The sequence below is a fragment of the Leptopilina heterotoma genome, unplaced genomic scaffold, assembly GCF_015476425.1.
Source record: "Leptopilina heterotoma isolate Lh14 unplaced genomic scaffold, ASM1547642v1 Lhet_115, whole genome shotgun sequence".
NCBI classification, from domain to species: domain Eukaryota; kingdom Metazoa; phylum Arthropoda; class Insecta; order Hymenoptera; family Figitidae; genus Leptopilina; species Leptopilina heterotoma.
In genome coordinates, this window is record NW_025110834.1 from 741,103 (window position 1) to 766,113 (window position 25,011).

General features: G+C 27.8%; 2 protein-coding genes across 3 annotated transcripts in view; both read left to right on the forward strand.

Moving 5' to 3' along the window:
• LOC122509388 overlaps positions 1-25,011 on the forward strand; it is a 127,945-nt gene that overhangs the window by 22,868 nt on the left and 80,066 nt on the right. The window lies entirely within an intron of this gene.
• On the forward strand, positions 6,200-6,577 carry LOC122509208. The gene has a single exon (XM_043623067.1). The coding sequence runs from the start codon at positions 6,200-6,202 to the stop codon at positions 6,575-6,577; it is 378 nt and encodes a 125-aa protein (XP_043479002.1).

Consider the following 25,011-nt stretch of genomic DNA (forward strand, 5'->3'; position numbering starts at 1 on the left):
TTGTCTTAGGAGTGAAATCATTTCGATTTACGATTTTTAAATAAATTACAATTATTCATTACGCCCCTTAGCCATTATGTCCCGTTTTCCCTATATACGTGATTTGTAAATATATATCAAGTGTATGATTAAAAACATGTAAATTTGGATACAGTGAATGTGATATTTACCCATCGTTTTAACAAGCAAAACTAAAACACCTCCACTAAGCTGAGACAAAAAGTCAAAAATTCGAAAAAAGTTTTTGAAAAAATTAAGTTTTTCAAAAGTTATCGTCGGACAGACAGACAGACAGACGTAATCGACAGACCATGTTTCTTGGATTCAGGGCACCTCAAAACGCAAGGATTTCATAAAATTAACAAATAGTATATTAAGCAACAAGGTACCGTAAAGGCAGCCTTTAAGTCCCGTGTAACTTACGATATTTTTTATTCCAAAGGCACAAAAGTGGCGATTTAAGATAGCAGACGACAGGGAGTAAAACTCATTCACTTGTTCGACTTCTATGAAAATGGCGGCATTTTTTTTCCATGAGCAAAAATAACGCATGGGACTAGCTGTTTTTTTTGTCCATGGGAAAAAAAGGTCGCCATTTTCATTCAACCTGAGGTATAAAAAGTCAATTTTTCATCAAATCTAATACCTCCTCATGTGATTAGAATGTAAAAAACCATTTCCAACAAGATAGGACCAAAAATTAAAATGTAAAAAAGGGTCAGACCAGCCAAACTGCATTAAAAAAATTTCATTGATTTTCTAAAATGTTAAAACTTTTATGAATATATTTTAGTTATAACATTTTAGAAAATCAATAAAACTTTTTTAACCCGCAGTTAAGCTAGCCTGACCCAAAAACTTAAAAAAAAAAAATTAATTTTCTATGAAAAAATGTTGTAGAGGAAAGTTGTTTGTATTTGTCTAATCTAAAGTAATATAAAGTTAAAAATAATGAAATTTGAAAAAATTGAATTTTCAAAATTTTGAAACTACTGTAGTTTGCGTAGTTTTCGACGAAAATTGCTGGCTAACGAACTCGATCTGTATTTTAACACCAACTTTGTGCATACAAAGTTGCAAGTTGATGCAATAAGTTTTTCAAGAGTTATCGTAGGGACACCATTGTGTCTACAGACAGACACGAAGACAGACATACGGACAGACACTTTTTTTAGACCATGTTTTTCGGACTCAGGGGACCCCAAAACGTCGAGATTTCATGAAATTAGCGAAAGTCAATTTTCGACCAAAACTAATACTTTCTCATATGATGAGAATGTAAAAATTTTTCTTCAAAATTCAATTAATTTCAAAACTTTTAATAAAACTCTTGTCAAAATTTCAATTATTTTCAAAAATTTTCCGCATTTCAATGATTTTCAATATCTACTATTTTAATAAAATTACTCTAAAGAATTCGATTATTTAAAAACAATTTTGATAAAATTTTACCCAAACATTTAATTATTTTCATAAATAATAAAAATTTCACGGGAATTCAAATATTTACAAATTTTAAGTTTCTTCTCAATAATTCAATTATTTTCAGAAATAATAAAACTCATCGCAGAATTTCAATTATTTTTAATACAATTATTTTAATCGAATTCTTTGAAAAATGTAATTATTCTAAAAAGTTTTATTAAAATTTGTCAAAAGAATTCAACTATTTAAAAATTTGTTAATAAAATTCTTTATAAGAATTGAATTTTAATAAGAAACAATCAATTAATAAATTATTTATTTTTGTATTTAAATAATTAAATTCTCGTAGAATTTTCTAATAAAAATTGATTTAAAAATGAATTTTTGTTAAAATTTTACATAATAATTGAATATTCAGAGCATTTTAGGATAAATATAGAAATAATAAAATTATTCTTAAATTTTTTTTTGAAATTGGTCGAAAGAATTTAATTATTAAAAAATTTGTAGATAAAATTCTTTATGAGGATTGAATTTTAAAAAACATTCAATTATTCAATAAATTATTTATTTTTGTAGGTATTTAAATAATTGAATTCTCGTAGAATTTTCTAATAAAAATTGATTTAAAAATTAATTTCAGTTAAAATTTTAGATAATAGTAGAATATGAAAATAATTTTTAAGAACATACAGTAACAATATTTTTATAATATAAAATAATGATTTTAACACTCGATCTTTTTTAATTATTATAAAACATGAAGAAATCGATCACTCCGAGTCTTTGACTCGGAGTGATCGATTTCTTCATGTTTTATAACTATATTTTTAAATTTGTTTAATTTAAAAAAGGTTAATTCCCATGGAAAAATAATAATAATAATTAAATATTTAAATTTAAAAAAAACTATTGTTTACGAATAATTTTACAACTAAAGATATTCGTAAATAAATTTACCAGAACCTTTTTTTTCCATAAAATTTTTTCCTTTATTTTCTAAAAATTCAAAAATTTTCAGTTTCATTTTCAATTAAATTTTCTAATTGACAAATAAAATTTATAAACATTTTTTTTCCTTTATTTTTAAAAAACTTTGAATTTTATTAAAACAATAATGAAGAAATATAATTCATGCAAATTACTTCCTTATGAAAATTGAGAATTTTCTACAAATATATATTAAGAAACGGGAATATCTAATGTTTTCCTTCCCAAAAGAAAAAAATGACTTTGTAAACAATATTGTTACTGAGAAATAAAAATTATGCTTTATCTGAATCTAAGTCCTGTATAAATAATAATAAATTTTCAAAAAATATTGTTCGTGATCTTAAAATTTTTATCACATTTGTTTGCAATAATTTTTTCGGCAATTTAAAACAATTCAACGTGTCTATATATCGATACCAAATGTCGAAAGCGTCTATTAGTCTCATTATTTTCTCACTATTACTCTCTAAGCGAAACAAACGAGAAATGAGTGCGTGTGACAGGATTTGCAACGAATTCCGACCTCCTTTAATTTTTTTCCCACTTTCAATATAAATTAAAAATTGTAATCAACTTTATTTATATTTATTCAACAACTCCAAGGCTCTCTTTCAACACTCGTAATAAATATTTCATAATCTTCATTTTTTATAATAGTATCTAAATAATATAACTAACTGTAAAACTCGTAAAATATGAAGAATCTTCAATTCTCAAATGCAGACTATATGTAAGAAAGTATTTGAAATGAATAAAATTCAAGGTTCTAATAAATTATAATGTTTAATATCAATATATTGTTAAATAGTTTCATCATTTTTGCTTCTTCTTCTTATGTATATTATATAGCGTTTTCTTAAAATCATATGTTGACTTTTTCAGACAATTAAAATAAAAAAAATAATTAATATATTCTCATGTGTGAAGAATGTAAAAATAATTAATTGAACTTTTTTTAAAAAGGTACATACCTATTTATTTTCTGAATTTGATTAATTATCTGTAAAATTCTACTAATTGAATTTGCCATTTTAAATTTTTAAAAACTAACAATGGATTCGTAATCAGCGACCTCGAAAACTCACGAATAGCAAGTTTAAATCAATTTTAATGAAATTTAAAAATATGTTGATAATTTATTTAAAAATTCCGCCATATTAAATCCGACATTTTGAATTTTTTAAATCTGACTCCATATTCGAAATCAGCGACCCCAAAAACGTAGAAAAACGAAGGTTAAAAATTATTCAATGTGAATGAAATAAATAGTTTGTTACATAACTGTTTTTTTATAAACAGTAAATGTTCATCCTATTGTTTAAAATAAGTATTACTACTTTTTATAATTTATTATTTTTTTAATTGTAACAGCGTCCATTTGGAATAGAAATAAATTTACCGCAAATTAATTCGTTGACTTTTATAAGAATTACATAATTTTTTCAAAGTGGGACATATTTGTCCCGGAGCATTAAAAAACGCTTCGATTGACTTATTTTTGAATCTAATTCGATAATTTCGAAATTATTGGTATTTTAAAAACTAAAAATTGTATAGAAAGTCTTATTTTTGAATTTTTTTTTTAATGTGAAAGTAACTTTTAAAGTCTTATAAATAACTTGTAAAATAATGTTCTAAAATTTTTAAATATTCTGGTCAAAATTTACATTATTTTCAAAAGTAATAAAATTCTTCTCTGAAATTCAATTATTTAAAAAATTTTTAATAAAATTCTTGGCAAAATTCAATTATTTTCAAAATTTTTAATAAAATTCTTGTCAAAATTTCAATTATTTTCAAAAAATTTCCTCAATATTTCATATTAATTCTATTATTTACAAATTTTTTAAATAAATTTCTTCGCAATAATTTAATTATTTTCATAAATAATCAAATTTTTTACAGGGATTAAATTATTTTCATAAATAATAAAATTCTTTTTAGGAATTCAATTATTTTCATAAATAAAAGTCATCACAGAATTTCAATTATTTTCAATACAATTTTAATCGGATTCCTTGAAAAATATAATTGTTCTTAACAATTTTATTAAAAATCGTCAAAAGAAATCAATTATTTAAAAATGTTTTGATAAAATTCTTTATGAGAATTCAATTTTAAGAAAAATCTAATTATTCAATAAATTATTTATATTTGCATTTACTCTCTGCTTCCTGCATTTTCCATCTGTACCCTTTTGGTAATATCCTTTCTATTTTCTTTAAATCTTTCCTTTCCACCCACGTCTCGCTAAGAAACAACACGTTCCATTTCTCTATCGTTTTCCAGAACCCGTCGTCTTTATTTTTAATTCCCCCTACGTTCCAAAACCCAACTTTTATTCCTGCTTTCTGTGATCTTCCCCAACTGCCCCCTCTTTCTTCTATTCCTTTCCTGCGAAGTATTTCTTTCTCTTCTCCTTTCCTCCTCCACCACCTCTCCAGTTGTATTACAAACCACAACCACCCAACACTCTCTTCCCCTTTTAACTTTACTTCCTTTTACCCTCTCTTCCCATTTTTTCTGATCTAATTTCCTTGAAACCACCCTCTCTTTCCACGTTTTGTCCTCTTCTATAAATTCTTCTCTACCTTTCAACTTATTTTTCGCCGAGATGACCTCCATTTTTTGTTCTTCATTCATGGACCGGGGAATTGGGGGGTGGTTTATGGGATGAAGAGCTGGGAAAATATAGCAGAGTTTCCAGACATAAGAAAGTGGATGAAGAGGGTAAGAGGCTACTACAATTGTTGGAAGAAGAAGGATGGTCCATCGCCAATGGAAATATGAGAGGAGACGAGGAAGGAAATTTCACCTATAGAGGAAAAGGAGAAACCGTTATAGATTATGTGCTGACAGATGACAAGGGAAGGGATGAAATCATTAAAATGAAAGTAGGAAGAGAAATAGGGTCTGACCATTTTCCTCTGGTAGTAGAAATGAGGGATGGGAAAAAGAAAGGAAGAAGTGGACTGGACGAAGGTGTTAGAAAACAAAAGAAAATTAAAATGGGTAAATGGAATGTGGAAAGGCTAGGCGAATTCCAGGAAAGAATGCGGAGAGAAATGGAAGAGTGGGAGGATGAAGAAGGAGTGGATAATAAAATAATAAAAATAAGAGACAAGATCGATAAAGTGAAAAAAGAAATGCGGGATGTAGAAGTGCAAGAGTTAGGATATAGAAAATGGTGGGACAATGAATGTGAAGAGAGCAGGAAAAGAATGAAAGGATACATTAAAGAATGGAGGAAAGGTGAAATGGAAAGAAAAGAATACAACAGGAGACACAAAGATCACGAGAAATTATTAAAGAGAAAAAGAGAAATGGAGAAGAAAAGGTTTAGGGAGGAAGTGGAAAAAGCGGTGCAAGAAGGTAAAGAATGGGAGGTAATAAACAAAGAAAGAAAGAAGGGGAAACCTATAAATAGGAAGATCAAAATAGAAGAGTGGACTAGGTATTTTATGGACATGAGTGGGGGAACGGGATACAAAGTAAGAGGGGAAGGAAGAAGGATGGTGAGAGAGGATGATGGGGAAGAGGTGTCAAGGGAAGAAGTAGACGAAGCGATAGACAAGCTGAAGAGGAATAAGGCGGTGGGAAAAGATGAGATGGAGGAAAGAGGGAAAGAGGAATTAAAGATGGGATTGTGGAGAGGATCAAAGAAATGTACACGGATGTGAGGGCGCTGGTTAGAATAGGAGAAACAATTGGGGAAGAGTTTTGTCTGGGTAGAGGTTTGATGCAAGGTTGCCCTCTAAGCCCTGTTCTTTTCAGTTTGTTAATGGCGGACTTGGAGGAAAAGTTGAAACGAAGAGGAAAAGGGGGGATAATATTGGGTAATGGGAGAATTTACTCATTTGCATACGCGGATGACGTGGTATTGATGTGCGAGAATGAGTCAGGAATGAGGTTGTTAATTAAGGAATTTAAAAAATATGTGAGAGAGAAAGATTTATGGATAAATGTGGAAAAAACTAAGGCGATGAGACTTATGAAGAAAAAAGACGGAAAGCAGAATGAATGGAGATTGAATGCAAGAGTGGCTGAGGAAGTGGATGAGTTTTGTTACTTGGGTTTTTGGTTTCATTATAGTGGAGGGCATGAGTTGAATGTAAGTAGAAGAGTGGAAAGAGCGAATAAGATAATGGGTCAGGTATAGGGAATAGGTAAGAGAAGGTTCAAAAACGACTGGAAAAAGAGATTGTGGTTGTATGATACGTTAGTATGGTCGGTGGTGAGTTATGGTGTGGAAGTATGGGGATGGATGGAAATGGAAAAAGTAGAAAGTATGCATGAAAAATATTTGAGATGGGTTATGAGTGTGAGTGGAAACTGTCCGGGGTACATGTTAAGAGAGGAAGTCGGGAGAGAGAGAATGAGAGTAAGACAAAGAAGCAGAGCGTGGGGTTTTGAGGAAAAGTTAAGACAGGGTGGAGGGTGTAGTTGGACTCGAAGGTGCTGGTTGCAAGTGAAAGAAAGGGAGCGTTCACAAATTACGTAACGCTAATTTTTGAAAATTTTGACCCCCCCTCCCCCATGTAACACACTGTTACATACATTAGCGCCATTTTTTCTGCTGTACATAACAAATAGCTAGACCCCCCCCCCCTCCCCTTTATAATGTTACGTAATTTGTGAACGCTCCCAAAGGGAGCTGAAGGGAAGGAAAGAAATGTCAAGGTGGGAGATTAAAAGAATGGAGGCAATTAAAGAAGGAATCAAGGGAGATAGAAAATGGACAGAAGTGAGAGAGGGGTGGAAAGAAAAAGATGAGGAAGAGAGATGGGAAAGGATAATGAACTCAAAATATAATAGGTGGTATGGGTTGGTAAGAGGAAGTGACATACCGCAATAATTAAAGAGAATAAGGAAGGAGGAGAGATGGAACAGAATGATAAGGTTTAGAATGGGGGAAGGAATGCGTGAATGTAAATATTGGATGGGTGAGAGTGAGAGATTGTGTAGGGTGTGTGGTTTTGAGTTAGAGGATTGGGAACATGTTTTAGATAGATGTACAAGTGGTGGAGAGAATGACAAAGGTGTGGATGAAAGGATAAGATGGATACTGGATGAGAATGGGCAAGGTGAGAAATGGATGAATGAATTAGAACAAATGAGAATAAATATTAAGGTGAATTAAAGATAAAGAGGGTGGGAACGAGTTTAAAATAAATTTTAAAGTTTGACGAAGCCAAATGGAACGGGAAACGGAAGCCCGGCACTGGCGAATAATTAGAAAATAAGATTTTTGTATTAGGTTAAGTTAAGTTTAAGAGATTGTACATTAGGTTAAAAATTTTTTGTATTATGGTTCCTCGAACCCTGCATTATTAAGCAGGGAGAGTAAATAAAGTATATATATATTTTCATTTAAATAATTAAATTCTCGTAGAATTTTCTAATAAAAATTTATTTAAAAATGAATTTCAGTTAAAATTTTAGATTTGATTATTTATTATTCAAATTATTCAAATATTCAAAAATTATTTGAATATTAAAAGCATTATAGCATGAATTTTAAGAAATAATTAAAGCAGATAATTTATTTAAAGAAGAATTTTATTTAACAAATTCTAGATTATAATAATTGAATTAAAATGATGAAAACAATTTTGAAACAATTACAGTAAAAATATCCCTATTATATAAAACAATGAAGTTATTGATGTTTTTGAATAATTGTACAATCATTTTTAACAAATAGAAATTTTGTAAAAATTTTTTCCAAAATAAATTAAAAATTTTTTAAACAAAATTTGATTTATAACATTTTTTTACTTAAAACTTGTATATACTTTATTTATGAATTGTAATTGAAAAGCACAAAATGCTAATTTTTTTAGAAACAAAGAAATAATGAATAATAAGATATTATTCATTTTTTTAGATTAATAAAAATATTTGTGAATTGTTTGAAAAATAAAGATGATATTATTAAATTCAAAAATAGTAAAAAAATAATAAAGAAGTAGGTATAATATTATCGATCAAAACATATCAAAAAATCAAAAGCATGCACAAAAGTCTAATTTCAAGTGTGGACAGACGATTATTATAGTTAATAATAATAATAATATTATTGACAATTTTTTGTTTTATATTAAACTGTAATAAATGAATGACAATAAATTATTTTAACAAATGAAAATCATCAATTAATTACATTAATGTAATTGTAATATCGTTGACTAATATATCACGCATATAATGTGATAAATATAGATATGCGCGCAACCATGTAGGATGTGAAATTACAAAATGCAATTTGAAAAATTTCTTTATCTATATTATATTAAAATCGCAAACCAACAAAGAATTGCACAAGTTTTAAACATGTACAAAGAAATTACAGCAGTCGTAATAAGACGATTGTTAATTCGAAAGGAATCCAAAAAATGCGAAATTGAATGCCAGAGAGAGTAAAGCTATAATGATTACTTCTTGTAAGTAAATATGGACGGTTATAGATGGAGCAAAAAAGGGACGTCAGAAACTAGAAAGAATGGAACTATCAAACCAATATAAGTAGACTTTCTTTCTATTCGATTAGATTCCTCGATTGAATGAATATCGAAAGATCGAAAACTATGTCAGCAACAGTTCAATGTAAAGAAATCGATCTCGCTTTTACGTGCCTTCGCTGATAAATATCATCTATGAACAGTCTCTTTTACGAGAAAATTGCATTTCCCTTTTTCCCGTAACTGCAAACCTATTACTCTCAATTCCACAGTTCAGAACAAAAAAGATATACAAAAATCAGTTGAGTCAGAATTCCTGCAAGGAGCCACCCAAAACCTTTTAATTTTCTTTTTCGTAGTAATGTGGTTATTTTAATAGTATTTTATATAAGAAATCATAATACCAAAGGATTTTGCAAAAAAAAAATATTTTTTGTTAATGTTATTAACTATTAAAAATTTTGAACGTATTTAATTAAAAAATTAATTTCTCAAAAACTTATTGATCGATTTTAATGTTTCAAGTTGCATTTTATTTGTCTTGAAATGAAGTATAACTGCCATTATTTTCAAATAAAAATATTTAATTTTAGTGAAAAAAGCAATAGTTTATTTATAAACAATTAAAAATAAATAGTGTTCTGGATGATTTTTTAAGTTGAAAAAATTACTAAAATGTTCTTTATAAACCAGTGAAAAATATCCCGTTGGAAAAAAAATGGCACGAAGTTTTAAATTGTTTAAACTTAAGCATTTGTACCGCGGTGCAGGGCGCGACTCTGGTCCTTATTGAGCGTACCACGCGCGTGTTATCGTGTTATCGTTCCTGCTCGCTGTAAGGACTGCGCTTCTTAAACACTTCATTTATTTAAATAATTTTGTAAATAATTTTTTTTAATGGAATATTTAATTCATTCTTCTTATTGATTGGTAAATACAGATGTTTTACGTAGTTTGTTAAAATTTTTCATTGAGGAGCAAGTTCTCAAAATCTGATAATGAATTTAAAAAAAAATGTAAATAAACTTGAAGTTAATATTTTGAGAACCTTACAATAATCAACATGCCACTTTTAAATTTATAAAAATAATTTACTAAAAACGAATTTTCAATTTAAATACTTTTTAAAATAACCAAGACGAATTATAATTTTTATGTTTTTTGATAGAAAAATCACCATAACCTTTAAATCACTTAATAATTTGGTAAAGTTTCATTCCAAACAGAACACCATACATACAAGAACATTATAATAAAAATAAATTATTAAAAATTTTGTATTTTAAAATTAACTGTAGACAGCGGTTATGTGAGGAAAGCTATTTGTTTCAATTTCTCTGAATAAGAAAATATGGATTATTATTACACATTTACGGTACAAGTATTTTCCACTAAAAAAATTACAGTAATACCGGTACAATTTTGATTTTTATTGTTTATTATTTTGAGACATTTACAATAAATTAATGTGAGGACAAGAATTAAAATTCAAATTGGATTTAAATATTTTTTAAAACTATTCTTTAGAAAAAGTTATTAGTATACGGGTATGAAAAATTTTAATGTTACTTATATTTCTATGTTTTCCAGAAAAAATATTTTTGATCGGTTTATATTTATTTAAAAATACCAGGACCGAACGTGTGCTTTAACTCCTACAAGAAAATAAATCGTGAGTGAGTATATAAGAATATAAAATTAATTTTAATTTACATTAATTTAATTGTAAATTTTTCAATTAAAGAAAGAATAAAACAATCCAAATTTTATCTTCACGACTGTAATGTTTTAATAGAAAATATTGTGTCCGTATGTGTGTAATAATTTTAGCAAAAAAATTAAACATTTGGATAAAAATGGTAAAAGCAGTGTTTTAGAAGCAGAGTCCTTATACTGTGAGAAAATACGAATGTGTTTTTCATGTCATTCGGGTGGTACGCACAATAAGGACCAGAGTCGCGCCCTGCACCGCGCGGTACAAATGCTTAAGTTTAAACAATTTAAAACTTCGTGCCATTTTTTTCCAACGGGATATTTTTCACTGGTTTATAAAGAACATTTTAGTAATTTTTTCAACTTAAAAAATCATCCACACGGAGAGACCGAGATTACTAATTTTTGTATAAAATCACACTAGAATTTACTATTTTCACATTGCAACCACCGGAAATAAGGGAACTTTTTGTATTTTTTACTATTTTCTACACTAAGTCACTAATCCCGACAAATGTTCACCAAATTAGCAAAGTTTCTTACTATTTCGTCCAATAGTTCCAAATAACTGTAGTAAACTCAGAAGCATTGTGTACGTAAAATTACTACAGTCGTTTGTAAATGCAGAAAGAAAGAGTGAAAGAAAAAATACGGATTTTTGTCGCCGGTTTCCCGTCAATTCTTGACTAATGGAGACAAACTGGAAGAATTTTTACATACACAGACACACACACTCACACACTTATATATTTGTTGGATAAATATTTGAAGACACACACATGTTTATTTCACTTATATGTATAGACGCGGTTAATTAATACACTAATACACAACTGCACGCACGACAACGAATTTCACTGAAAGTATACATCTTTGTTTCCTTATATATTGAATGATGAAAATTAACAGCACTTACGAGAAAGCAGTTTACTTTTAACAACTTATTATAAGACATAGTTCTTGGGACAGGAATAAATGCAAAGTTTATTAATTTATAATGGTCAATTTCTGAGATAACGAACGACCTACGTTTCACTTTATATTTAATTATTGTAGATAATATCCAAATTTATTTTTCATACGCGAAACATAGTCACTGTCAATGATCGGATGGCATCGGCTCATTTACGGAGATTGACGAAGTTAGCAACCAATAGAAATGCAGGCGCCATATGACTGCACTCGCTAGCCACACTTGCTCACCAAAAATTACTACAGTTGATAGTAGGTTTTAGTGGAAAATGTTTTCATTTGTCAGATTTTGTCTAATGAAATTAGAGAAAACTATAATCAATTTTTGCTACATTTACAACTCTTACACAAAATATTAAAACTTGCTATTTCAATGTAGCAAATTTATCTATTTCTTTTGTAAATTTATCTAATTCTGTAGCACATTATGCTAAAAGTCCCCTTATTTCCGGTCATTGCAACCATTTTTAGTAATTTTTACGAATGTGGGTCTCTCCGTGCAGAACATTATTTATTTTTAATTGTTTATAAATAAACAATTGCTTTTTTCACTAAAATTAAATATTTTTATTTGAAAATAATGGCAGTTATACTTCATTTCAAGACAAATAAAATGCAACTTGAAACATTAAAATCGATCAATAAGTTTTTGAGAAATTAATTTTTTAATTAAATACGTTCAAAATTTTCAATAGTTAATTTAGTTTATTTTATTTAGTTTATTTAGTTTAATTTTTTTTTGCAAAATCTTTTGGTATTATGGTTTCTTATATAAAATACTATTAAAATAACCACATTACTACAAAAAAGAAAATTAAAAGGTTTTGGGTGGCTCCTTTCAGGAATTCTGACTCAGTTATAATTCTCGTGAATTCGAATTCTTTTCAAACTATATATATAACCCATTTATGGTCCTCTCAAGACTGTGGGATATGTATAAATAAATCTTTCCGTATAAAATGGGTAATTATGTAAATATGCTAGCTTGTGAACATCTTATGTCATTTTTCTTCGGCAGAGGAAGAGAAAAACGTTATCTGATAATCGATAAAGAAAATCTTTTGTATTGTATTATACCTATAGTACAGGACACAAATTAGTGAAAGTATTTAAAAATACGGACTTTACGGACAAAAAATTAAAAATTATGGACCAATGACAAAAATATAATCAGTCTGAGTCAAATAAGAGAACATTAGAGGTGTGCAAAAAGCTTGAATAGCCGAGCCGGGCCGCAATTTTTTCGAGCCGAGTCGAGCCCGAGCCGGGCTCGATGTATCGGGTACCCGAAACATTCGGGTACCCGAATTCACTCGAGTACTCGAATATTTCGGGTACTCGAATGAATTCGGGTACCCGAAATTTTCGAGTTCTCAATTTAATTCGAGCTTTTAAATTAAAAAAAAATTTTTTTATAAAAAAAAATTTAATTAAAAATTAATGTAGAAAATTTTGAATTTTCTTAAGGGCTCGAATCAAATCGGGTACTCGAAAATTTCGAGTACCCGAAAGTTTCGAGCTTTTTATAAAGCTCGGCTCGGCCCGAGCTCGAACTGAATAGGTTCGGCTCGGCTCGAAAAATGAAAAGCTCGAAAATACCCGCTCGAACTTCGAGCTTCGAGCTTTTTGCACACCTCTAGAGAACATATTACTAAAAAGTATAAGTTAAATTTATTCATAACTATAAAACATAATCATTATTTTATATTATAATTATATTGTTCTTCAAAATTATTTTCATCATTTCAATTCAATTATTATTTTCAAGAATTTTTAACTAAAATTATTCTCTAAATTAATTATTTTTAAGAATTTTTGAAAAAAGTTCTTTGAGAATTTTCAAATTCATTTTTTTATGTCATGTATCTTATTTATAATAAAGAGACATTTGGTTAATAAAGTTATTTATTTAAAATGAACGAGTGGAAGTTTACATGGAAGCGTCATATACTAAAACTGGACTGGTTATATATGAGTCTAGTTATATAAGTAACATTACTAGATACTACTATGGAGATGTAAGATACCAACTTAATATTTAAATATATCACATCCCCTTTCTTTAAGAAAATTATTTAAATTTATTTAGATAAATAATCATTGAGATACGAAGGCTTTTTTACAACTCTACCTGAACGTGTTGTTTTTACATTATATCTGATACATTTAGATCTACATTATTTTTTACATTGATTAAATTCTTCGTTGTGTCATTATTGTTCTCTACAATAATTGTTTTTTCTAGATTATTGTTTGTTTCGAAATTTTCACATATGTTGTAATTATTTAGATCACCAGATGTAGGAACTGTATACAGGAATTTCCTGTTTCTTTTAATTTTGTTACCATTCTTTAATTCTACTTTATATGATCTCGGTTTTTCGCAAACTTTAGTGACTTTAGCAGGTAATAATGACTTATTTATTTCTTTTCTAACGAATACTTTGTCGTTGATTTTACAAGGATTTAATTCTTTCGAATTTTTGTCGTAGTAGTACTTTTGTTTCGACTGTCGTTCTTCTAATTTACATTTGACTAGTTTATTTTTTTCAACATTTTTCTCATCGATTTTAAATGGCAGAAGTCCTCTAGTTTTTCGATTAAACATTTATTCGTTTAGTGACTCTAATTCATGTGTTATTGGCGTATTTCTATACTCTAAAAGTGCAAGCCATGGATCCTTACTTTCTACTTCTATTTTCTTAAACATGTTTTTTACGATTCCAATATGTTTTTCAACTATTCCATTTGATTGAGGATATCTTGGACTAGAAGTTTTACTAATAAAGTTCCATGCCTTTGCAAACTCTTTCATTTCGCAACTGTTTAATTGTGTTCCATTATCGGAATTTACAATTTTTGGTATTCCATGTCGAGCAAATAAAGATTTCAGAATCGCGTTGACTGTAAAACTACTAGTATCTTTTAATTGCGCAACTTCTACATATTTGCTAAAATAATCTATTACCAATAACCATTCTGAATTTTTAAAGTGAAATAAGTCAATACCTAATTCTTGCCGTGGACCTTCTGGTACATCTCTTACAATCATCGGTTCTTTAGTGTTTTTTCTTTGATGCGAAATACATGTTACACACTTAGATACTAAATCTTCAATTTGCTTGTTCATATTAGGCCAATACAAAATTTCTCTTGCTCTATTTTTACTTTTTACGATACCAAGATGAGGATAATGAATTTTCGCCAACATTTCCTTTCTTAAATTAGAAGGCACTACTAATCGATTACCTTTAAAAACTAACCCATCAATCACATTTAACTCATCTGCGAACGTAAAATACGGTACAATTATTTCCGGAACTTGTGATTTATTCGATGGCCAACCATTTTCTATAAATTTCATTAGCATTTGCATTTCCTCGTCCCTAGATGTTTCAAATTGAAATTCCTCTTTTTTTCTAATGATATTGTCAAAGATTGTAACAAAAAACAAACTTGTTTTTCTATTTCTTCTTCAAAAGATTCTTTATTGTTCTTTAAGTAGGCACGAGACAATGCATCCGCCAATAATAATTCTTTACCTGGCTTATATTTTACAATTATGTCGTATTTTTGTAATCTTAATTTAATTCTTTGTATACGAGCAGGGCAGTTGTTCATAGACTTTCTGAAAATGGACTCGAGTGGTTTGTGATCACTTTCTACAATTACTTGTTTACCAAAAATATATTGGTGAAATTTTTCACATTCAAATGCTATTACTAAAGCTTCTTTTTCTATTTGCGCGTACCTTTTTTCTGTTTCTGTTAGAGCTTTACTAGCATAAGCAACTGGTAATTGGTCTTGTAGTAAAACTGCACCTAATCCATTTTGCGAAGCATCTACACTCAAAGTTACTTCTTTATTGACTTCATAATATTTTAAGACAGGATTTTTTATTAAAATTGATTTTAATTCATTAAATGCTTTTTCTGTATTTGCATCCCAGATCCATACAGAATTTCTTTTTATTAAACCTCTTAAAACTGAATTTATTTCTGATAAGTTTGGTATCAATTTACTAACATAAGTGATCATTCCCAAAAACGTTTCTAATTCTTTTTTATTTTTCGGTGCTTCCATTTCCGCGTTTCCTTACATTTTCTCATCGTTCACTTGAAGTCCCTCTTCAGAAAATCTATGTCCCATATATTTTACTTCTTTGACGCCTATTTTAGATTTTTGAAAATTAAATTTTACATTTCTTTCCTCTGCTTTACGAAGTACTTTTTCTAAACGCTCATTATGTTCTTCTATGTTTCGTCCCCAGATTAAAACATCATCGATATAAATTTTTACACTTTCTATTTCGCCAAATATTTCTTCGAAACATCTTTGAAATACTTCTGACGCTGAACATATGCCGTAATCACGAATTTAAATCTGCCAAATGGTGTATTAAAAGTTAGATAATCAGAGGTCTCTTCGTCTACAGCAATTTGCCAAAATGCGCAATCTGCGTCTAATGTACTAAATATTTTAGCACCCGTCATACTCGAACATAAGTCTGCAAATTTAGGAATATAATAATGCTCTCTCAATATGTTTTCATTTAATGTAGTTGGATCTAATACAACTCGCACGCTTTCATTATCCTCTTTATATTTTTTAATCATAACAAACTGATTCACGCATTTTGTAGGTTTTGTTACCTTTTTAATTACTCCTTTATCTAACATTTTATCTAATTCTTTTTTAAAGGAGATTTTAAAGTCATTGGAACAGGTCTACAAGGTTCTATGCTATATATTTGGCATTCTCTTTTAATTTAATTTTATATTCGAAATCTGATATACATATTTTGCCATTTAATTTAATTACATTTTTTGAGCAATTCCGATAAAATGGTATTAAAAATAATTTAAATTTTTATGAATTTTATTATTTATGAAAATAATTGAATAGTTGCAAAGAATTTTATTAAAATTTTCAAAAATAATTGAATTCCTCAGAAGAATTTTATTATTTATAAAAATAATTGAATTATTGCGAAAAATTTTAATAAAATGTTTAAAAAGAATTGAATTTCTGTGCAAAAATCAATTATTTAAGTACAAACATAAATAGTTTATTAATTGAATGTTTCTTAAAATTGAATGCTCCTAAAGAATTTTATTAAATAAATTTTTAAATAAGTGAATTCTTTTGACAACTTTTAACAAAATTTTTAAAAATAATTACATTTTTCAAGAAATTTCTTTAAAATTGTGTTAAAAATAATTGAAATTCTGCGATGAGTTTTTTCTTAAGTAAAATTCTTTTATAAATCCATTATTTTTAATGATTTTCGAAAAAAGTTCTTTGAGAATTTTCAAATTCATTTGATTACAATTAAAATTTGCAAAATTTCAATTATTCGGAAATTCTTCAATTAAATAGGTATATATATTATTAAAAAATAAAGACTTCAAAAAAATAATTTTAAGTAAAATTGAAATAAACTTTTTCAAAAAAAATTAATTTTTCTACAGAATTGTTTGTTAAAAGTATGGAAAATTAAAATTTTCAAAGATTTTTTATTAAAACATTTTCATAATTCAATTATTTCTTAAAATGCACGCTATAAGGCTTTTAATATTTATAATTATTATCTAAAATTTTAACTGAAATTAATTTTTAAATCAATTTTTTTAGAAAATTCTACTAGAATTCAATTATTTAAATAAAAAAAATAATTTATTGAGTAATTGAATGTTTCTTAAAATTCAATTTTCATAAAGAATTTTAATAAAAGTTTTTTTTTTTATATACACTTTTTGAGGATTTTTATTAAAATTTTATTTAAAATAATTGGAAGTCTCCATTGAGTTTATTGTAAATAAAATATTATTTATATTTAATATTAATACCTAGAAACCATTTACAAAATTCCCATTTCTTAATCACAATTTTTGGATTTTTTTTTTGGGAAATAATCTGCACTATTTTTATTTCCCCATTTTCAATTTTTAAGCAAAATTTAAAGCTTTTTTGAAAAATAAGAGAAGAAATTTACAAATTAATTTGTCAATCAAGAATTTTAATTGACAATAAAGCTGAGAACTTTTAAAAGAGTTTATAAAATAAAGGAAAAAAATCGATTATGCAAAGTTTAAAACTTTGCATAATTTCTATTTTTAATCACAATTTTCTAACAAAACTTCCAGTCTTTTGAGAAATAATAATGAAAAAATTGATGTAATTTATTTTATAATCATAATATTAGTAATTATTATGTTTATGTAAATTATTATTTTTTATTCGTTAACAGTTCATCCATTAGTAAATACCTTTGAAATGTCTGTGTAATTTTAAAATTTAATTTAATTCTTATTTCGTCAATTCGCTTTCAAGAATATTTTACGTTGTCGATTCAAAAGAATAGGATTTCTTATATTTTCGTGGAATGCTAAAGAACAAGAAACTTTCTGCGCATTCAGAAAATAAGAAACTCTGAATTCTTTTCAATTGTTTTATTTCTGCAAAGAATAGAGAGGAATTGATTTTTCTGATATTTTGCTGTTTACTGAGAATATTGGGGATTTTTTTTTGAAAATTCGCCTATTTAGAAAGATTGAAAAATCCTCATTTTACAGAAAATTTATGTAAATTTAATCATTTTCTAAATTCCTTGCTTCTTACCAGAAGCTGACATGACACTGGCTGGTACTGGCGAGCAAACCGCGCTTGTTGTCAATTTCCCATTGGGACACATTATTTTAATTTTAATAAATCGGAACTATTTTAGTTATAAGTATTTTGAATAAACTCTCATATTATCAAAGTTCTTTCTTAATTTATAATGTGGAGATATACAAATTTTTACTTTAAAAGTTGATGATTCTTCATTCTATTATAGTGACATTAAACGTTAACTCTGAGAATATTTTTCCTCGAAGCCTAATCTTGTCTTTAAACGCGCTGCTTAAGAAGCGCATATAATATCATATTACACTGGCGATTCTTACAATTACGCTGTAACATTACAGTGATCTTACTTTGATATAAAAATGTCCGCTGCAAGGTAATATTAAAATGATTTTATATTTCACGAAAAAAAAAATTCCACAAGGTGGGAATCCTGGCGGATTTGTTGGACCGAAAGTAGACTTAGCTGGGTCCACTTTTGGGCCATTTTCGGTTTTTGTAAAAAGAACTTATCAGTAAAAAAAATAATTGGCTGTGAGCGAACTCTGAACTCTTGAATATTTCGATTTCACGTTTATTGACTCGATTTGACATTCTGATCGAAAAGACTAATTGTTTTAAAGGTTTTCAAGTGTAAAAATGCCGATTACGAACATGAAATATGTAATTTTGTTCAAATGTGAAAACTGAAAATTAACGGACTGAAATATAAAAGTTTAATTTTTTCATGTTTTTTAAAATTTGAAATTCTTTTTATTCTATTTAATCCCAAAAATTACCTCTTAATTTCTATATTCTCAAATTGGATAGAATATGCAAAAAAATAATTCCTTTCTATTCCAAAATGCAACTTGAATTACATCAGTGGAATATATTTCGTAATTTTTAATTCCAATAAAAACTGCGTTAAATAATATGTTTAAACAGATGATTCTTAATTTCGCTAAGGAGAATACATTAATATTTTTTTTAATCAAAAAAAACTTTCTAGAAGAAGTAGAGTCGAATATTTTTATATCCAAAACTGAAATAGATTTAAAATCTTTTAAACACCTTTCAATGCTGAACACTTTCCCATGTTTCATAATTCATAATATCAACAAGAAAAATAACTATTAAATCAAGAAGTTAATAAAAACTTTTAAAAAATAGTATATGAATTTTTTAAAAAAGCAATTTTCGGGAATAAATGGATTTAACTTTTTTAATTATATTATATTTCAGTCTTTTTACCGAGTTTAAATAAAAAAATAAAGAAATAATTGCAGAATTAATATGTATTTGATTTTCATTCTTACTTGGTTCACATATAAACAGACGATATGGATGTTACGTAGAAAAATACTATTAATATATCTTTGCAGGGAAACTAACACTTCCGATTTTTAAATGAAGAAATTAACTTTTAATTTTAAAAACTAATTTGATTACATTAAATCTTTGAATAAATATTACAACACGAAAGAGAAAATTCGAAAAAACTCTTTTATTCGTGTAGAAAACTTAAAATGAAAACTGTATTTTTGGTCATATCTTCTTCAGGAGTGTTTTTATTCATCCTAAATCTCAATCGTGTTATTCCTAACACCCAACGAGGAGTGTTAGTTTAACTTCATACCTAAGTGACTTTAAATTAACACGCAACAGATTATACACCATTTGAAAAGATTACCCTGGATAATTCGGATTTTTAAGATAAAAATCCGAACTCAATAAAGTTTGTGTATAACTAGTAAATCCGGAATTAGTCCGATCTAGTCCAAACTAGGACTGTGGAGACTAGGATTGTGAGACTAGCTAAGAAAAAGAACGATATATTATCGTCAGGAGAGATTGTGGAAGACCTAAAATTAAATGTATCAGCTTTAACAGTTCGCCGTAGAATAAAAAAATCAGGATTAAACAGTAAAATCCGAAGAAAAAAGCCGTGCATTTAAAAAAAAAATTGGCAAAGCAATTACAGTTTACAAAAAAAGTATATTTTGAAGGATTCTAAATTTTGGGACAATGTTTTATGGTCGGATGAAAACAAATTTGAGCTCTTTGGATTAAAACAACCGAAAAGAGTATGGCAACGATCAGGTGAGACGCTTAACCTTTAGAGGGCCGGTAAATTTGCATAGATTTTAGTAGTTTTTTATTTAATGAAAAGATTCGTCCAAATAAATTGTGGATACTATAGTGGCCACCCCGGCCCTCTAATGGTTAGCCAGTCGAATATGGGTCGACGATTTATTTTCCAACAAGATAATGACCCGAAGCATACGTCAAAAGTCGCTATGGGATATTTTTCGAAAAACAAGATTAAGCTATTGGACCATCCACCACACACTCCAGATTAACTTAATCCAATCAAAAATTTATTTTTTGAACAGCGAAAAAATAAAAATCAGTTTTTTGAGACCATTAAAAACAAATGGAGCAACATAAGGCAAGATACAACGCAGAAATTGGTTTGACAGTATGCTTCGACGATTGATATCTTTTTAATATATAAATACAAAAATTAAGTTTCTATAATAAAATGAGCAAAATTTTTATTCTCGTTCTAATAATTTTGAAATTTTTTTTTTTTTTTTTTTTTTTAACAACACTGCAACATGATTCGAATTGTTGCAGACAATTTCCGGATTCTTAGCATACATATTTCGGATTGTTTCGTACTTGTTTCGAAATTGGATTTTACTACACTAATTCCAAATGTTTTATAATTGGATTAAATCTAGATTGTTGCAGATAATTTCCGAATTTTTTGTATACAGATTTCGGATTGTTTCAGAATAAGATTTTGCCTAATTTCAAATTGTTGCGCACTAATCAGTTTATTCCTTGCGTACAGATTTTGGATTGTTCCGAACTTGTTTTGGATTAAGTTTTTTAACTAGATTAAATCCAAATTGTTGCGGACTGATTCCCTATTCTTTACATATTGATTCGGGATAATTCTGTACTTAGTTTAGAAGAATTTTTCACCTGACATAAATTCGGATTATTGCGGACTGAATTCGTAGATATTCAGGATTACTCCGAAGTGTTTTCCAGATTCACGTTTTCGTTCGGATTGATATCAAACTAACGCGAATCATTTTAATCCGGAATTAGTAAGAAAATTTTTATCAGAGTAAAGGTTTAAAAAATAGTTTGATCAGGATCCAACAAATATCTGATTGGTCTTGATGTATATTGGCATTTTTGTTAGCGTATATAGGTATATTCAGTTTTTTCTATTGAGCTCGCGCGTCAGCTGTTGATTGCGAGGGAAAGTCAAGTCTTCCTATACAAAACTCTTACACCTTCGCTGATATACGCGTGCTTGTCTCTGAAAATGTGTAAGAACCAGTCGACTTCCATGCATTTATATATGTGTATGTATACATGAATTTACTGTCTTTTTCAGCTCCTCTTAGCTACAGGTCGATGATCTCACTACTTTCGAAACACTTCATCCCAATATAAATTATTGACATTGAAAAAGTTCCCTCTCATCTTTCGCCAATTTGTATGTGTTTATAGAATAAAGAAGTAAAATTTAGTACATTTGACATCATTTATATTTTTCCCTTAATTTACAAGAACGTCATAGTGTACATTTAAGCCTGATTTTGAAACGACGCATAAAAATTATAAAACTAAGATAACATTTGCTTTCATTACAATTTTTTTGGTTCTTAAACTATTTTTTGAAAATTGATGTTTCATCTTTAAAAAAGTACTTGTTCCTAAAACAATTACAACATTTTATTGTAACGGAGAAGAATGAAAAATTTTGTGTAAAGAAGAATCATTAATATATAGTGACATAAATTAAATTATTTTTTTTAATAACTTTTTAAATAATTTGAAAATAAATTTTTAAATAACGATAAATATTATAAACGTGACATACACGGCATAAAAAAATAAACTTTGCTGTATCAGTCCCATTCTTAATATATATTATCATGAAATATAAAAGTGGCAGAAAAATTTGCTTTGCCACTGTACAAGTGTAATGATTTACATAACTCGATCATAGAATCGACGAGAGAGAAATTCGCTTACAATCACCGCTTGCCCCTCTTTTTTCTGTGCGACTATAAAATCACGACTATATAGATTGATTATTTATATCTCTTTACTTGTTAAACTACTATCTAAATTATTTTTGTTGTTTCATGACAGATTTACAAGACACTGTCGAATTTAAAACAAATGTAATTACCATGAAGACCAAATACAAAATTACAACTATGTATATATGTTACTGGCAAAACCTGAAGTTCGCAGGCATTTCGCGAAATGCCTATAGGCGATTCGGGAAATGTCTAAGAATCACTAGAAAATTCGGATAATTCCTAAAATGTTAGGAAATTAAAAAATTTCATAGACATTTCGCGAAATGTCCAAGGCGATTAAGGAAGATTGGAAATTTGATTATATTAAGTCGTTTATCGATAAAGTACCCATATCCGTAAGATTCCTAAACAATTAAATTTTTTTCAAAAAATGGGGTTAAAGTGACAAAAAAATTTTTTTTGGTTTTTTCAAAAAGTTTTTAAATTTAATTTTTTTGAAGCCTTACGGATATGGGTATTGTAGTGTAGGAATTTAATTTTTAATTTAAACCTTATTAGAAGTATTTAGCACTTTAGGTTTATAGGAGAAAAAATACTGAAAACCCTGAAAAACACATTTTTTGGGGTCTTTACCCCCACTTTTCTCAAAATCCTGACGTAATCCGCAATTTTAAAATCCGGGATCGTGTTTAGCGCACAAAAATACATTGGAAACCACTCTGGAATCTAATAAAAAAACCTTGAAGACCTGTGCTTTTTTTAATAAAAACCGTTATGTAACAAACTATATTTATTTCGTTAACAATTAGTGAATAATTTTTAACAACACTTCGTTTTCCTTTATGTTTTTAGGATCGCTGATTACGAATCTGGAGTCAGATTTTAAAAATTAAAAAAATTCAAGTTAGTGAACATTTTTTTTTAAATTGCTCATATATTCGCTTAAAACTTGTTAATCGGGGTTTTTCAGGTTTGTCAATTTGAATTTTGAAAATCTGACTTCAAATTCGTAATCAGCGACCCTGAAAACCCCCGAGTAACAGATTTTATGCAAATTTGAGCAATTTAAAAAAAATATCCGCCATATTGAATCCACCATTTTGAATTTTTAAAATATTAAAAATTTGACTTTAGATTTGTAATCAGAGAGCCCAAAAAACCCCCCGAGTAACAAGTTTCAATAAAATCTACTATCTGGGTTTCCCTGGGGCACATAAGGGTTAACAAAAAAAATTAGTTTTGTGTTGATTCGAAAGTGAAGTCTGAAAAATTTTAATTAGTTATAATTATTTTAATAAAAAGGGTCAAAAATTTTTAGGTAACGAAAAATATTATAAATAATTTAAAAGTTTTCAAAATAGTCCGTGAACATATTACCAAATACTAAAGTATTTGAAAATACAAGAAATTATTTTAAGTTTTGCAACTTTGTGAAAATAGGGGGGGGGGGATTTAGTAATTTTTACTCAGCTATCATTTTTAATAAGGTTATAATATTATTTTATTTCATTAAATATTAAATATTTTTGATGTTTGTTGTGCATTTTTAATTAATAAACTAAATAATTCATAGTTTCTCACATCTATATATGTATGGCTTTACTCAAAAATAAATATAGATAATCATCATTCAATTTAGTTCTTTAATTTAGTTTCGTGTTGACACGAAACTAAATTCAATTTTTTTATATAGTTTTGAGTTGACACAAAGCTAAATTTTTTTTAATTTGCGATAATATTATAGTTGTTATTGAAATTATTATTATACTTTGTTATTTTTATTTTTGAGTTGCTTATTTCAATGACTGTAAACTGAAAGCAGGTAAACTTTTAATAAAAAATACAATATTGCCCGCTAAAAACTTTTTAAAATAATTTATTTGTCATATAAGGGGAAATCTCACGAAATGGGGACTTTTTGTTGTAAAAAAATTTATTTTTCAAATTAGTGGCACATTTTTTTACCATAAATTATTATTCTTCGACTAAATAGAAGTATATTTTAACCGACGTAATTTATATTTATTAATTGCTACTTTATTTAAACTATTTTTTTTTCATATTTATGGTTATGAGTGCAGGTAAAACGTATTTATCTTCAAGAATTTATAATATTTTACAACCCTTCAAAAAAAATTTTCCTTTATCTACCTAAACTTACATTTATCAAAAATCTACACGCGATATAGTTCAAATATATTTTTTCCTAAAATGGCACTATAATTGACTAAGTAACATTATCTCGTACAAAAATTATTCAATATCAACCACAAATATTATTTTTAGGGGTGAGCATTTTGCACACATATTTATTAACACTATACCAAGATATTACACGAAGGTGAATACATTTTTTTAAATGTGATTTCTTGTGCTCGTCAAAAAACCATTTTTTGACAACGAGTTACGCACTCGTTGCGCGTTTTCGCAGAACGATTTCGTAGATGTTTTAAGTGGCACAATGTTCTGCCACCCATAATTCTTTTCCTGAATACCTAAAAATATAAATAATATATAGGCGAATTTTAAATAATGATCGCTCAACAAAGATTATAAGAAAATTAATGATTTTCAAAAAAAGGTGAAAATGCAATTACAGTTATAAACAGCTCATTATCTCGAATATTATAATTGGCACACTTGTCTAATTTACCTTTTTCTACCCTTCACAACCTATAGATAAATGACAAAAAATCCCAAACATTAAAAAAAATTGCTCAAAAAGTTATCGCTTAAGGGGTTACGCCACCCTGAACGCATGAAAA